This window comes from Myodes glareolus, chromosome 8 (genome assembly GCF_982192425.1).
Source record: "Myodes glareolus chromosome 8, mMyoGla1.1, whole genome shotgun sequence".
Lineage (NCBI taxonomy): Eukaryota > Metazoa > Chordata > Mammalia > Rodentia > Cricetidae > Myodes > Myodes glareolus.
The window spans coordinates 54,077,836-54,094,234 of NC_142033.1; the positions used below are offsets into that span (position 1 = coordinate 54,077,836).

Here is a 16,399-nt window from a genome sequence, read left to right on the forward strand (position 1 = left end):
GCCTGCAGCCTGAGAGAGAATGGAACTTCTCTGTATATGTGAATGAGCTTTTGCAAGGTTAGTGAGCTCCTCAGAGATGGGACACGACTGCTTACGGAAAGCCGGGAGACAGTTTTAGAATGCTGAAGCTTTTGCTGTGGTGACTGCTTGGGAGCACGAGCTGAGGCAAGACCCTGACAGGATCGATCCATTTTGGACCATTAGCTTCACATCCTCATTTATGGAAAATGAAACATTGGCTGCCCTTGCCCACCTACCCATAGTGTGATTAGTGATGGCCTCACAGGTAGGGCTCAGCAGTGTGAGGATGCACCCACAATTGTTCCTGGTAGGAAGGGATGGTGCAAGGAAATGGGGGGTCCATCCACACAGTGTTTCTGGGACAGGCTGGGTCACAGGTAAAGGTCACCCTTCAGTACGCTACTGGGCATGCTCTGGTACAAAGTCTCTTCCCTGGCATAGCTGGCCTCAGGTATCCACTGGTGACCGAACATGAAGTCATTATATGCATTGGGATTCGGGGCGATTTAGCTGGGGAAAGAGGAAGGTTTTGGATGGAGGTGACTCCTGGGGCAGGAACGGTGGGCAGAATTTCAGCATGTGGGGTGTTCTTGTTGTTTTTCTGTTGCTGTATAAAATATCTTGACAGAAGGAACTTAATCTGGAAAGAAGGAAGGAAGGAAGGACAGAAGGATGGACGGGTCTCTTTCAGCTCACAGCTTCAGTATAGAGTCCATCATGTGGGTGCGCTAAGGCAGCAGGAGCTTGAAGCAGCTCTTCACGCTGCACCTACAGTCGGGGAAACAGAGATGAATCCTCCACATCAACTAGCTTCCCCTTCTTGTGCAGTCTAGGAATGGTGCTGTTCCCCTTTCGGGTGGGTCTCCATACTTCAATTAACCGTCTAGATCATCCCTCTAAGGCACGCCCGGAGGCTAACCTACACTAAATAATCCTTCATGTGAGTCATCTAGGCGACTCTAGATCCTGTCAGGTGTTTGTCATCACGTGGAGTTGCAGAGATGCTCCAGGCAGAGGGAACGGAGACGGGGAAAGTGCAGAGCTGGCAGAATGCAGGCTCTGTTGAGGAGACCACAGCTCATCCGGCTTCAGGTGGGGACACTTGGACTTCGAGTGCCCCAGCAGCCGTAGAGAAGCTAGAGGATGTCTAAAAGTGTGTTTTTGAGCCGCACTCCCGTGTAAAGTGCTTATCTTTGTCAGGCTGTGGGAAAGCCCTTCCCCAGGGCATCGGAGATGCCTCTGCAAATGGAGGTGATGTGTCAGCTGCAGCTGTCAACACGATGCCATTGCAAATTCATGCTGATGGGGCACAGATTGACGTGCCTGCTTGCTCTGCCATCTGTAAATCCACGACGAAGGCAATATTGGAGGTGGTTGGGTGGGGTGGGGGACCCCCTTTTTCTAGCCTGTTCCAATTTGCTTTATAATTGGTTCCAGCCTGATGCGATGCGGGGTCAGCCTGGAACCTTCTTTCCCTCCTCAGCTTTTCTAGACCTTGCAGTGTGCTTGCTGGCTACTCTGTCCGTTCCAGGCAACTTCTTGTCTATGACCTCTGTTGAGAACCCCTTAACTTCCAGCTTTGCACCCCCTTCATTGTTCTTGAGCATCATCTTACCTCAAGCCCACATTGTTCTGTTCCTCCTCACACCAGCCCCCATCTGATCTTGAGAACATCGGCCAACCACTCTGATTTCTGGCTTTGCTGAGTAAAGTCGAGTTTAGTGTTTAGAGAAAGACACGACACTCGCTCACAGGGAACTAACAGTAACCTCCTTCCAAAATTATATTAGAAACGTGATCAGCTTTCCTGCACCCCCAGCCTTCCCGCACCGCCAGTCAATTCCACCTTTCGATCCCGGCCATGACTGGCAGCTCAAAATCCAGTTGTAGGAGTCTGACCATAACTTTTCCTTGCTCTGCATCACTGTTGGCTCTCACGTTGGCCCCAGCTTTGCTGTCAATTAAAGCAGGTCTTACTTTCATTCAAACCAAATGGACCAACTATATCGCGTTTCTCTTTCCATACATCTAGCATTCCTGGCAAGCAGAACCACTTCCGGTATATGTGAACATTGGTTCCCCTCACCTTCCTTTCCACAGGCTCCGTTCTCTGCCCAGAACTCTCACACCCCTTCTTTTCCTTACTCGCATTTCAAGGCTCAGCCATCGGTGCCACGGCTCAGGGCTAAAGTTGTCTTCCTGCCTGCCATTCCACAGCATCCATTTAGCCAAACTTGCCTTGTCCAAATGTCCCCGTGGGAGCTTAGGCTGAGATTGTTCTTGCTTTGCCTTCAGCCTGGCGTTGCTGCAGGAAGGGCAAGGCTGTTGCATCGTAGAATCTCCACCGGGCCCCTTGAAACACACTCCCACCCCCCAGCAGTGACCAAATTCAGAAGAGATGGCAACCACAGTGATTTGTGGTTACCACTTCAATTGAAAGACTACTGAATCAAAATAAAGACATTATATTTTTTATGAGAATAACATCATCTGTTTTTTTTTTTCCCCCTCAAAGTCTCCTATCCGTTCTCATCCCACAGGGCTTCTGACTTTCAGAGTGTAGATTGTGATCTCCCGGAGGTGGTAAGTCAAGCCAACTTCTGATGAGCTCTCAGGATTTATGCGTTAACTGTAACTCACTTCCCTCCTCCCCATTTCTTTCCCCTCATTCTTTCTATGCTGGAATCGTACTGTATCCGAGATATTGCTAGGAAAAGGCAGGCAGAGGCTGTGGGTGGGAAATCATTTGGTTATAAAGAGCTATTTCTATAATGGAATCTGACCTGCCCCTGGGTGTTCACCAGGTTTTTCCTCTGCTTTCGACTGGAATTAGCTTGCTCCAAAGGTCATTTACCAACTAGGCTTAACTCTTCAGCAATGAAGTTCCACAGTTCCTTTTTTTTTTTTTTTTTAAAAAAAAAGATGTATTTTGCTTTTTGTATTCTATTCTCTCTCTCTCTCTCTCTCTCTTTCTCTCTCTCTCTCTCTCTCTCTCTCTCTCTCTCTCTCTCTCTCTCTCTGAGGGTGTCAGATCCCATCCTGGAACTGGAGTTACAGATGGTTGTTGGTCACCTGATAGGAATGCCAGGGATTGAACGTGGGTTCTCTAGAAGAGCAGCAAGGGCTCCTACCTCCTGAGATGTCTCTTTAGCCCCTTTAGCCCCAGTCACACAGTGTCTTTGGTCCCTATGGTCATGTTCTCATCAAGCAAAGTGTTAACAAAGTAATTCTTCACACCCATTTTCCTTCAACTGATATTTAGAGGCATTAACTATATCCTAGGTACTTTACCACAAGTTGCGATGCACCATCCAGAAGGCCATTCTCCCCACAACTGTGTTGGAGGTTAGACCGAGCAGGTATTCCTGGGAATTCCAAGTGTTTATGAAATATCTAAAAATTCAGAGCCCTTATTTGTGGTTACTCAGCAACATCCAGGAGCAGAGAGCTTTATGTTAATTTCAAATCACATGTTTTCTCGTGAAACCAGGGCTTCGTGCTGGAAGGCGTGTGCTCAGGTATCTCCTACCCTTGCTTTCAGACCTCTGGAAAATATCTTTTCTCATGTTGGTTCCCATCTCACTTAGGCCTATGCCCCAAATATTGAGTTAAAAAGCAAGACTTTGGGGTGTCAAGTTGGAACAAATTCAAAACTGTGGTCCCTCATGTTGGGGTTTGACTCGGGGTTCTTTCCTGGACGCCTCATAGGCTAGCAGCAGCACCAATGGGGTCAGCAGCCCTGTAGTTGCGACTATATCCTATAGGGGGCATCACAACTCCTCTCCTGGTGCAGCTGGAAGCAGGTATACCAGATGACCTAATATTACTCAGGGTTGACTTCCCCACCCTGTACTTGCCTCTCCCTGTCCGTGTAGAGTGTCCTCAGGCAACATAGAAGTCTTGGCCATGTGGCCTAGATTTTTGAACGAGGAAAGATTTGGGAAGAAAAATAAATGATTAAAGTTATTATATAGGCTTGATGCATATCTTAGGTAATGATGGGTTTTAACTTTAATATTGAGTAATGTAAATTCTCTGTACACTTCAAATCCACAAAATGTGGATGTGTTTAAGGAGAGAAATCTATAATTTACCCAGGCCTCACTGCTGTTGACATAGAAGCACAATCGCCCATTTCTCATGTTGTTATTTCTCCAGCGTGAACCTGCTGTTTTGTCTTTGCGTCCTTTTAGAGACCAACGTACAGGCAGTGAAAGCCCACATTGTATGTGGAACAATCAGTGAAGCTTTTACATGTGTATGCAGCCATGTGGCCATGTGTTTACCAGTGTGAGCCTGGGAGAGCCAGGCCTAAAAGGGAGGCAGACTGATGTCTCATGCCACCGCCAACTTTGTACAGAGCATCCGACAGTGTATGCTCTGAGTTAAGAAGGGTCACCTGAATAAAGCAGGTAATCACAAAGACAAGCCATGTTTTTGTTTTTTTGTTTTTCCGTAAGGCATATGAGTAACAGCAGCTGTAAAGTCTCTCCTATCTGCTTCATCTGGAAGGGGCATGGAAACACTCCATGGACAGTTCTGTGTTTTAAGAAGCTGAAGTCACAGGACTCTTATCTTGTTTTCTTCGAGTTTTCCCACAAGCACTCAGAATTCTCATGGACTCCATCCTTGGACTGTATTCTAGCTGCCTTGCATGGATAAAAACCCAGAACATTCCAAGCTCTCCAACAGGTTCCATATGCCCTTCTTACTCAACTTGTCCCTCTTCTCCACACCTCCCAGAGGTCACCGTTGTTCTGCATTTTGTCACCATATGGTATTTTTATCACTCGCTTCCTACCCAGTGGTAACTGTCATGTTCCTCATTGTTCCTTGTCGCCACCGAGCACAGTGGTAGGAGGATCCTAAGCTATTGATAAACCTTACCTTGGTTAAACCTTAAGTGTATGTTTTAGAAATTGCGTTGTTTCCCACTGTCAGAGAGGTCAGGGGTTTGACATCAGGAGCTCTGAATCAGGCTTCTGGGGCAGTGAGGTGAGAGTTCTCTGTGTGATATTTTTGGGGTGGGAGGGAGCAGGGCATTGGCTTCTGCCTTCCACGGATCACTCTTTAAGCACACCTCGGTTCTGTGGAACATCCTGATGCCAGTTCTTGCCTGTGTGTGAAAGGGCATCTGAGATCCCAGTGCAATGACTGCACGGTGGTGTTTGCAGGAGAGCAAATTCTCGGATGCTTGCTCATCCCAATTTTAAACTTTTTTCTTGGAAAATTCTAAAAGAGTGAGCTGGAAAGATGGCTCAGGGGTTAAGAGTACGTGTTGCTTTTTCAGAGGATCTGGGTTCAGTTTCAAGGACATGGCTCACAGCCGTCTCTAACTCCGGTTTTAGGGGATCCAGTGCACTTGTCTGGCTTCCATGAGCTCCAGGCATACAAAGTGTGTACAGACATGCAGGTAGGCTAAGCACTTTTGCACATCAAATAATATAATAAACAAGCAAATAAAAATTTCTTTTAAAACGTGAAATAAATTTCAGAAAGAGAAGAGGCTTCCATCTTGCTGTCTGCTACTTTGCACATTCATGGGCTGATCACAGTGTCTACTTCATACGTCTTTCTTGTGAGGGCCACATGAGCCCCTGTCTGCTGTGGCTGAAACAATTCTAGGACAAGCACCCGTTTGAAATTTAGTCTTTGTACCTTGCCACAGTGCGAACAGTGGCCAGTACTGATGATACCCAGTGTTCCTGAGAGTGGCTCAGCTCTTAAGAGTGCTTAATGCTCTTTCTGAGGACTGGAGCTCAGTGCCCAGTGCCCAGGCTCATGACCTCTGACCCCCAAACCCATTTACTGCTGTGTCCACATCTCCCCCCCTCTGCATCTCATCTCCTTTAGAAATGGCTAGTCTGGCCATCAAATCAGCCGTCCATCTGGTATTTCTGTTTGTGCTGCTCCTGACGATGCTGAATTCCTTTACCGGTGGGGAAATATGTGAACCTGACGTTACCTGCCTCAGTTCTGAGTGCGGTACCAGGAATGCTTTTATTAAGTGTCAGACCTTCAGACTACACTTGCAGGCTAAAACAGCACACCTTAGTGACATTTAAATGCTGTTTTGATGAATGGCCATGACCAAAGCGGTGATGGCGGGGAACAAATAGACTGACGAAGAAAACAAAAACCTGTACCCAGTGTTGGTTTGAGTTCCACTGGGGGTCTGTAGTCAATGGAGATTTTTCACCTTCCGGAAAAGTCATGGTCTCAGGCCACCCACAGGGACCTTTCTGTTAACATAACCAACCCAGGTGCATGGGCGAGAGCCAGAGAAATAGATCTGGGCGGTGAAGAAGCCTCCATGAAGTCTTTCCACTTCAGCTTGTCCTCTGAAAACGCCAAGCGATGTGAATCCCTTCCCCGCATCCAGCCTCAGTCTCCACCTGACTTTTTACTGTGGGCTGGTTCTGAACTGACAGCTCTTGTTGAGGAAAATTTCTCCCTCATCAGTCATGCCTGGAGACGGTGGAAAGAAAATAAGCACGCCGAAGATGAAGCGGGAGAGCAAATTAGCAATGCTCCGGGAGAGCCGAATAGGGCGCGGAGCGAGGGAGCAAACAGCTCCCCGCCTCAGGCTGTGGCTGGGGACACCTTCATCCTGCAGGCGGAAATTCAGGGCCCAAGTGGCCCTTTAGGGATGTCTATGAGGTTCTCATCCAGAGAAAACGACTGTAATGATCAAGATTGGATGGAATCTTGGCAGATGGTGGCAAGAGCTCTACTTACTTGGGTAATTAAAGCGGTAAGGATTTGCATGGTTGATTTGAAGGATCTCGAGGCTGCGGATGCCCGCGTGTGGGGCGGACTGGGATGGAGCACCTTCCTACTTTAGAGAATGTGCACCTGGCGCCAGTAGGAGAGGACGGGGGCAGAGACTGTTCCCACGCAGGCTCTATCTCCAGCTCTCTGGTCCACTCATGAGACTGTTCAGCCCCGCCAGGAGATGCAGAGAGGTGGAGTCTGCTCTCAATCCTAGGAGGGAGACTTTTCTTCTTTTGGGTGGTTCGGACACAATTCTCTTGATTACTGTGATGACAAGATGTATACTATTGGGAGTCGCGGGTGTGATTCAGGTGCTCAAGTGCCCTTTGCCTGTTTAGCACGTGGAAGTAGGCAGCTGGAGCCCCAGTACTATCAAAGGAAATGGCTGGTAGCGTTAGAGTTTCAGCATTTCATTTTAGGCGAACTGTATAACGGAATCCTTGCGACCCTCCTATGTGTGAGATAGGGTGGTGTGGCCCGAGAGTCACGGGACAGGCCCGCATTCAGATCTCATTTTTGCCCGGGACCAGTTGTAAGGCTTTGCTGGTGTTTTGGGTTCCTTAAGAGCAAATCCCTTGAAGACTTTTTTTCCTTCCTCTGTAGAGGAAATGGCAGTCCATCCCCTTTGGGATGGAGATTTTGATCCATGATGGGTGCAAGGAGCTGTGTCGTATGTCAAGACTCCAGAGCGATGAAGACCCTCTCTATGTTTTATGTGAGGGGGGACCCCAAGTACTGGTTTGGAGAGCAGCTCCTGTGTTTTCTGGACGAGTGATGGCCATGAAACCCACATGGTGTTCCCCAAACCCCACATACAACTTGGCAGCCTTGGCAGATGCCTTCCTGTTAGCTCATCCTGGGTTCCCTTTGTCAGCAGCTGCCTGGGAGGCAGAGAGAGTCCTGAAGGGGCCATGTTTCAGCTTTCTGAGGAAGTTGATACTTCCTCTTTACGGTAGAAAACACAACCTGGGTCCTCTCTGGCTTGCCGTGTCGGAAGAAGGTCTGAGAACTTAGGAGCTGATATTTTTCCAAGGGGAACTGTAGTCCCACCAGCAGAAGTGTTAGGCCTTTGTAAGGATGGATGTGTTTGTTTGTTTGTTCTTATTTGCTGGGCATATACTCTACCACTGAGCTACAACCCAGACCGCCAACCTTGCCTGGAAAAGTACAGTCTTTCTGTTTGACCCAAGCTGGCCTCTTACTCCAAATCCTGTTCCTCTCAGCTTCCCGAGCGCCGACTTCACAGGCTTGCAGCACTGCTCCTGGCTTAGAGTCTTTTTTATCATTCCTTTCCCATTCCAGGGGAAGCCGAGCAGCTGCCGTTTTCCGGCTTTTGAAGTCAGCCTGACTAACATGTGCCACAGATTCTGCTGCTCAACCCTGAAGAGCTGAATTGAATCGTCCTCCCGTGTGGGGAGTGCCAGAAAATCCCCTCTTCCAGTCTATGTGTGACTGTTGCATAATATAGTATGTAAATAGATATAGGAGCGTCTGTGTACGCTGTCCCATCCAGTGTACCCTAGGAGCCCACTCGCCCAGCATTGTAGACGGGAACGGAACAACCTCAGCAGATGCAGGGAGTCTGCAGTGCTGTCTCCTGAACAGTTGATCCCTGTAAGGAACTGGAGCTGTATACCCCACTGGCAGGCAGTGTCTTGGCCCCAGGCAAGGTCGGATTATCCTCCCGCTGGTGACAGCAGCATCACTCTGGGGAAGCAGTGAGCTTGACAAAAAAAATGTGCTGTCTTCAACAGAGGGAGAGGACGGTCCTGGCTCACTGTGGCAGGCAGAAGGATAGGCAATCTCCTTCCCTGGCATTCTGCAGACCCAAAGGAAGCAGGAGGCAGGGCAGGAGTGGAAGTGAGGTGGTGGGAGGGAAGGGGAGCAGTTAGGAGAAGGACGGAAACAGAGACGCGGATACAGCTCGTCATTCCCCACTTCAGTTAACCAAGACTGTCAGGGAATTTCACATACCCCCCAGCTACTGCGGTGCACATTATAAACTTTTCCAATTACCTGAAATCTCACTTAACTTAAATTCCAGCACATCCCCTGGGGCCTTCAGAGCATCAAAGTTTGCCTGTTGAAAGCCATCCCAGGGAGGGGGAAGTGTGATGGCGAGTCCGAAGAAGATGGATCATAAAAAAGTCATCTTCCAGGATGGCATTAGAATCACTAAACTTCTGGTTTAGGATTGCTGGATCGTTAGCTGAAAGTTACAGAGTTGAACGCCAGCATGGCAAAGGGCCCGTGCCATGAGAGATGCACCCATGGAGGTACATCCTACCTGGGGTGGGCAGGAAGGGCTCACGCCTAAGTCTTGAGGGAGGCACATGGGAGGCTACGATTCTGCAGGCAGAGGCTTCAGTAAGATGCAGGACACCGTTCCTGCCCCACATGGTGCTTTACTCTGGATGCCCAACTCATACCTTCAAGAAGATAAGGACACGTATGTGTCTCTCTGAGGGACAGTCCTGGGTGCCTGTTTGGCAGATCTGCAGGGCGTATAAGGATAAAGGTGAGGAAGGAACGGGATGACCACAGAAATGATGGGAAGGACCGTGTTAAGTGCTAAAAGGTGAAAACCCAAATCCCATTTTGATGACTGTGGGAATTCTCTGCATTCTCGCCGTGTATACATTGTGGCTCATAGAGCTGTACATCTCCCCTGTAGCGTGGAAAGCTTCATGAGTGGGTCGGCTTTTGACCTGGCAGAGTGATATCGTCATCTACAGAGTTTACCTTCCAGGACAGAACAATCATGTTACAAACAAAAAAAGCACAAACGTTCCCACAAAATAATCCCCATAAAATCCCAGGTTTGTGATTTGTGGTGGGCAACAGTCATAGCCGCGTTTGGGCCACGGGTTGGACACAACTGGTAGAGATTGAGGCAGAATATCAAATTGATGGCTGTATCACTAAAATACGTAAATACTAAATGTATATAGCTATATAACAATGTATGTCGGTTACTGGAGACTGAGGTTGTGTCTCTATTCTTTAGTAAGTGCTGAGCTCTCACCATGGGCTAGAGCCTGTGCTTCTCTATGGGGATTTAATATTGTGTGTGAAAGGCCTGGTTGCAGAGGCCAAAGGCATAGGATAGGCAAGTGGGCAGGCATTGTGTCACAGCATGTATACGTGGGGCTTGCATGTGCTTGTGCACACCCCGTCCCAATTCTGCTCTCATTGAAGTGCATGCAGAATGCTGTGCAGCCAACCAGGAGCCATTCCTCCTCTACTTGGGGGTTAAGAGGCTTTTGGAACAGGACACTTTCCTGAGCACTGGATCAACTAAGATGAGAGAGAGAGAGAGAAAGAGAGAGAGAGAGAGAGAGAGAGAGAAAGAGAAAGGATGTGAGACTCCCCTCTGTAAGCTGTGAATATCATTGGTTAATAAAGAAGCTGTTTTGGGCCTGTGATAGGGTAGGGCAGAACTAGGTGAGGGAAAAAAAACTAAACTGAATGCTGGGAGAAAGGAGGAAAGGAGGCGGAGTCAGAGAGAAGCCATGTAGCCCCGCCAGAGACAGACATGCCAAAACTTTGCTGGTAAGCCACAGCCATGTGGCGATACACAGATTGATAGAAATGGGTTAAATTACGATTTAAGAGCTAGCTAAAATTATGCTTAAGCTATTGGCCAAGCAGTAATTCAAATGATATAGTTTCTGAGTGATTATTTCGGGTCTGAGCAGCCAGGAACAAACAAGCAGCCTCTCATACACAACTTTCAACAGAAAGTTGGGCAGGGTGGATAAGGGCAGGAAGCTTTAATGGGAACAAGCCGAGCAGGTGAAAGAGCAGCTGCAGTCAAGTCAGAGGCAGGTTATAGCCAAATACTGAGGGGGTGTGGCGTGACAATCGCTTGACATCCAGAGTATGTGTTTTTTAAATGTTTTTTTATTTTCATTTTTTTTTTAATGGTAGGAGGACATCAAGATGGCTCTGTGGGTAAAGGTGCTTTCTGTAAAGTCTGATGATCTAACTCAATCCCTAGGTCCTACATGGTAGAGCGGGGCAGCCAAACATTGTCCTCTGAGGTAATCTCTCTCTCTCTCTCTCTCTCTCTCTCTCTCTCTCTCTCTCTCCCCACCCCCTCTCTCAGTGGATGAATGAATGAATGAATGAATGAATTTTTTTAAAAAAAAGAGTGGCAGGGCCTGATTTATGCTTTTTCAAAGCTCCAAAATGTGGCCTGGAAGGATAGGAAGTGCAGAAGAGGCTGTGATAGCCCCGATGTCATAGCGCAGAGCCAAGCAGAGGTTTCAGAACAAAGAGGTTGCTTATTGGAGTTGGAGACAGTGTGCTGATTGTCGGGGGCTGTTTACCCGGTGCCTCTGGTTGGGCAGGAAGGAGAGGTTCCTGGAGGGAGACGGGGCAGGGAAGGAAGAGGGCCCTGACAACAGAAGGAAGGGAAAGTAGAGGGTAACCTGCTGTTGTCAGTTTTCCGCTACTGCGCTCAATACCTGAGAGAATCTATCAGCAGAGAAGGTTCTTCCTGGCATTTTAAAGACGGCCTTTGTAGCCAGTTGGCCCCATTGCTTTTGAGGTTTAGGATGATGGAGGTGGGGAGTGTGTGTTGGAACAAAGCTGCTCACCTCACGGCCAGGACTCAAAAGAGAGAGAGGAGCATCTTGCTGGACACTGTCCCTTCAAACACAACACTCCCGTGACTGACGACCTCCCACAAGGCCCTGCCTCTAAAAGGATCCACAGCCTTCTAATATTGCTATGCCAGGAAGGCAGCATATGGGCCCTTGCAGGGGTGGGGGTGGGCTTTAAGATCTAGTGGATAAAGTAGCTCTAAGCAGAGTGAGTTTTCAGGTAGCAAATATTGGGACTATTTCTGCTCGTGACCCTCTTCTGTGTGTGTTGTCCCCTTTCTAGGAGGTTTTCTTGGGGTGGCAGGCAGGCTCTTGCATGGTGGAGGAAAACCAGCTTGGTTCCTTCTTCAAAAAGCGCTCACTCAGGACCAGGAGGCACTCACTCAGGACCAAAGGGTGCTCACTCAGGACCAAGGAGTGCTGTTTGGTGGAAAAGGTCCCTTGGCAGACATACTCCCCTGACCCTGAGCTACCTCCTCTCTCGGCCACAGCCAGCCCGTCGTAAAGCTGTCCAAATCCTAATGTAGTATGTCAGGTAGTCATTTAATTATTATGGTCTTCCTTGTAGCAATTATGATTTGCTTTATGGCAGATAACAGGAAATGGGTAGATAAAAGCCACTCAATGGCCCAAACTGTGGGATTGGGTTCTTAAGGTGACGAGTATGACTGCCTTCACCTGTGGGCGTGAATTAACATCACACATGAGTTACGAGCTCAGCTTCAAAGAAGCAATTGAAATGCAATTCTAAAGAAATCTATTTTTGAGTGGATAATAAAAATATTTCACGATATCTAGTATACATGCCAGAAATGGGGCATATTTTATGGAGTTCCATTCGCGCTTCCTGGGTTGCCCGGTCTACTTGGTGTGTGGCGTTTCCCTCTCTCCTGCTGGTAGGTATGTACCCACCTGCAGCAGTAGGAGTCCCAACAGCCCACAGCTGTCATTGGGAGACACATGCTCAACAGTAGCTCCGAGGTCAATGAAAATAAAAGGGATTGCTAGAGAATAACCATCCTTTATTTTTCAGCCTTTCTTCATGAGTCATAAGAAGGTTCCAGAGCAAGGTTCAGAAACACTCAGTAAAATGGATCCTCCCCGAGTTGGCCATTTTCCCAATTCCCAGCATTCATTTCTCTTTCTCAGAGCTCCTTTATTTGGAGACTATTGTCCTTGACCAGTCTGCCTACCATAGGACTGTGGACAATGGCCCTGAAGACACTAGCTCAGCTTAACCCTTTGGCAATTCCTGAGCCAAACTCCCCTGTAATGATAACCTGGTCGTGGGTGTTCTGGGCCTTTCCCTCTCTATCTTCCCTCCCCCCCCCCCCCAATCTAAATCTCTTTCTCCACTAGTCAAGTCTATAAGTGCCAATATTCTCCCAGTGCGTTCCTATGTTTCAGCGTCTGTCACTGTTACTGCCCACCAAAGCACCCTAATTTCCGCATGCAGGTTGGGGTGCAACTCTGCCACCTCCCTACCTCTGCAATCATGAGATCATGATTGGGCTCAGAGTCCTCACCTCTGAAAAGGGGTTTGTCTCACTGTTTGTTACAGAGGCCGACCATGGGGAACAAATACAGCACTTAGCATAGAAGGGAAACTGCTGAGCTCGCCCCAGTGGTGGCTACTGTTACTATTTCAATCAAATAAAGTCATTATTACTTCTAGGATGCTGGACACGAGGTGGCAAACATTCAAAAAACGTCTTTCCTGACGCTCCTCCTTTCTTGAAAATCAATGGAATGTTTCCTGTCTTGAAACTGGAAAGAGGGTGAAAAAGCCACCATTCCTATTCCAACTGTGAACTTGGCCAACAGAGTTGTTAGCCAAGAACAAAAGAATCGGAAGAATAATGGTGGATCCCCTGGCCCCACCCAAGGGGTGAGAGGGTGGAGTCTTTTCCTGGATTTGTCCTGCTCACTGTCTTTGTAGCGTAATGGGGCAGTCACATGACTCATCGGCCCATTGATATGATCCCCATATCAGGCTCTGTGGCTGAGGCTAATTTCGCGTGTGTCTGGTTGTCCGGGGAACGCCCTGTCTCGCCATGTTGTATTAGACATGGTGAGGACAGACCCCATTAAAAAATAGCAGAGCTGGAGTGTTCTCTGGAAGCCTGCTGGGGCAGACCATGCTGCAGAGTGCAGCAATGTTGGTGTCCTGAGCCCCAATGCCTTTTCCTCCCACTGTGGGCTGCAAGGCAAATTGTGCCCATGCTGTGCAGGCCAATATGAATTCCCCCCTCTGACGGCAGGATAGCATTTTTCCCCATGAAAAGATTCTGAATGATCTTCCCCTAGTTAGAGACCCTAGGTCCCTCATTCCTTGGGGAAGAGAGGCTGAACAGCTCAGCCAAATCTGCACCCTCAGGCCTGATCTCTCTCTACCTTCACCCCAAAGAGTCCCCGGCCAGCCCACCCTTGCCACTCACTGTATAATCTACTGTCCTTAGGAAACCCATGCCTTTGCTCCTCTGCTAGAGCTCTGTTGGCTTCTGGTTGCCTATCCTAGTAACCTCTGACCCTCCCTCTCCCTGACCTGCAGGCTCCATGTCACATGTCACCCCCTCCTCCAGTGAACACCTTCACTTCCAAGATTTTCCCACTTGTCTCACGCTGAGCGAACTGAATGGAAGTCATGGCAATCACAGTTAATGTGTTAGAGGTTTCACAGTTGCTAGCTCGCTTCTCACATGGTCGTGCTAACCCCTTGAAGGCGCTTCTCCATCTCTGTGTGTAAACAGGGAGTCTGGGGCACACAGTGGCTAATTGTCCCATAGCTAGGAAGTAGTGAAGCCAAGACCGGAACTCAGGCATCGCTGACTCCTTCTGCCACAGCTCCCACCATGACCATATCCTGCATTGTCCCTTGGAGGGAAGTGTCTATCGCCCTTACTAATGTCCAGGGCACACTAGTGAGGGCTACTAGTTAATAATATAGTCTCACATCATTATCAACACCTGCCTATGAGGAGCACAGCGAAAACTTCACCATTATTCTGCATTCATGGTCCGTCTTTTCTTTTCTTTTTTTTCTTACTTGGCAAGAACTTGAAGTTATTTACTATCCGGAAAGAGCCTTGAACTTGAAGTGAGACAAATACACAGCTTACCTAGCTTTGACCAGCCAGCTTTGGATAAGTCACTTCACCAAGTCGAGTCCCGGTTTCCTCCTCTGTACACTAAGGAGCCTGTTGTGGGTGACTCTGTCAGGGAGTCTGTAAAATGGGGGTGGTACCGCATTGCCACAAGTTCTGGGGAAGCTCTAGTCACCCATCCATGTGGCTAGTGACTATGTACATATATTCTGTGTGCATTATATATGTGCATATAATAGGATAAAGGAGAAAATCCATGCATTATCAGTTTACAGCGTTACACCATAGGCATATATCTGTGCATGCGCACATCTAAATACATGTATCAAGTACCTGCTGTGTACTGTGTCTTTTTCTCAGCACTGGGTATCTGGAATGAATACGATGACACCTCTACCATCACAGGGGAGATCCTGAAAGTAACCAGTCTCTAAGACCAAGCATAGCTCAAGACCCAGCCATAACACAGAAGGGACAGGGAAGTCGGACCAGGCGGCTGGCTTAGCTCCTTCTCTGTTGCTGTGCTGAATACTGTTAAGGAGCAACCTCGGGGAGAAAGGGTCTGTTCTATGCAGTTCCAGGCATAGTACACCATGGTGGGGAAATCAAGGCAGCAGAGTTTGGAGCAGCTCACCTTGGTGCCTGCAGTCAGAGAAAGAGAACCATGAACGCTCGCCTGCTTCTGTTCAGCCCCTGCCCTCCACTTTCACACTCCAGGACGGACCCCTGGGATTTCCCCTATTGAGGAAACCTTTGCCTCTTAGAACCCTTGACATTTTGTTCCTGGGTCCTCAGTCCTCAGCGCTGCCTGTGGATGCAAATGTCTAAGACAGTTCTTCCTGAGCTCAGATCCACTTTGTGCTGTTTTTGTAAACATGGCTTCAGCCTAAGGTTTATCCTGCCGATAAATAGCGTTGGGCTAAAGTTTTTGACAGCCAGGTCTCTAGACTACAGCAAGCAGAAGAAAGACTGGCCAGTTGCTTTCTAGGACCGCCTTTTTCTCAGTGCAGCTTCATTGTCTGTACAGACCACTTCCGCTTTCTTTGAGTGTGTGTGTGTGTGTGTGTGTGTGTGTGTGTGTGTATAGTATGTATGTGGTACATATGTGTGTATATACATAGACTTTTGTAATATATATATAATATGTAATATAATATATATATACTTTTGTAATATAATTCCATCACCCCAACTCCTCTGTTACCCCCAGACCCTCCCCAACTTGCCCCCCTTCTCACCTTCATGCCCTTGTGTCCTCTTTTTTCTCTTTTGTATACCGCTGTGTCCAGTTCTTGCAGCCTTATGGGATATTTATGGATCTTTTCGGCTAGCACTCTTGTGGGTAACCTTAGCTGTGCCGAGCTCTTGAGCAGCACAGCCATGCCAGCATTTCACCGCTCTCCTCCCCAACGTCGAGCTCTTTCTGCCCCCTCTTCCGTGATGTTCCCTGGATGGAGCTTTAGCTGTCACCCCTGTCATGTGCTCAGGGATGGACCTGCAGAACTCTCCTTCGCAAGCTCTAGACCACTGTGGCTTGTGAAAGCCTCCATGTCTGGTTTCTACCAGCTTCCACAGAGCCCGAGACTGGAGTGTTTTTGTTTGTTTCTTTCTTTCTTTGTTTTTTCCTTCCCTTCACAGCTTCTAACTTGGACTGTTCCTTGAGAGAGAAATGCTTTTTCTCTTGGATCATTCAAAGGCAGGGAACCTGAATTTCTGTTTCTGAGTACGAAGCAGCCTTTACTGTCTCTTCATGAGATGGGTATTCTATGCAGACTTACCTCCTGGAATGTCTTGATCCAACTGAGATTCTCTTCCTTACAGTCAAAGACACTGGATGTGTATGAACCCATAGATGGGACCTTCATGCTGCTGACACCCAAGGCCCCGGGACTG

The 16,399-nt window shown here is 48.2% G+C and overlaps 1 protein-coding gene across 8 annotated transcripts in view; it reads left to right on the plus strand.

Annotated features, from left to right (window-relative positions):
- The window catches only part of Ccdc149 (coiled-coil domain containing 149), an 89,714-nt gene that overhangs the window by 10,752 nt on the left and 62,563 nt on the right, over positions 1–16,399 (plus strand). The window contains exons 2-3 of one of the 8 annotated variants that reach the window (XM_085691900.2): positions 1–57; positions 2,562–2,604. The exon at positions 1–57 is cut by the window's left edge and continues 140 nt beyond it. The exons of 5 other annotated variants lie outside the window; for them this stretch is intronic. Coding sequence is in view for 1 of the 3 variants with exons in the window: in XM_085691899.2 (XP_085548025.2) it covers positions 43–57 (15 nt within the window). In the remaining 2 variants the exon portion in view is untranslated. The remainder of the gene's footprint in view (positions 58–2,561; positions 2,605–16,399) is intronic. 2 more of the 8 variants (XM_085691899.2, XM_048415066.3) reach the window with 2 other exon arrangements.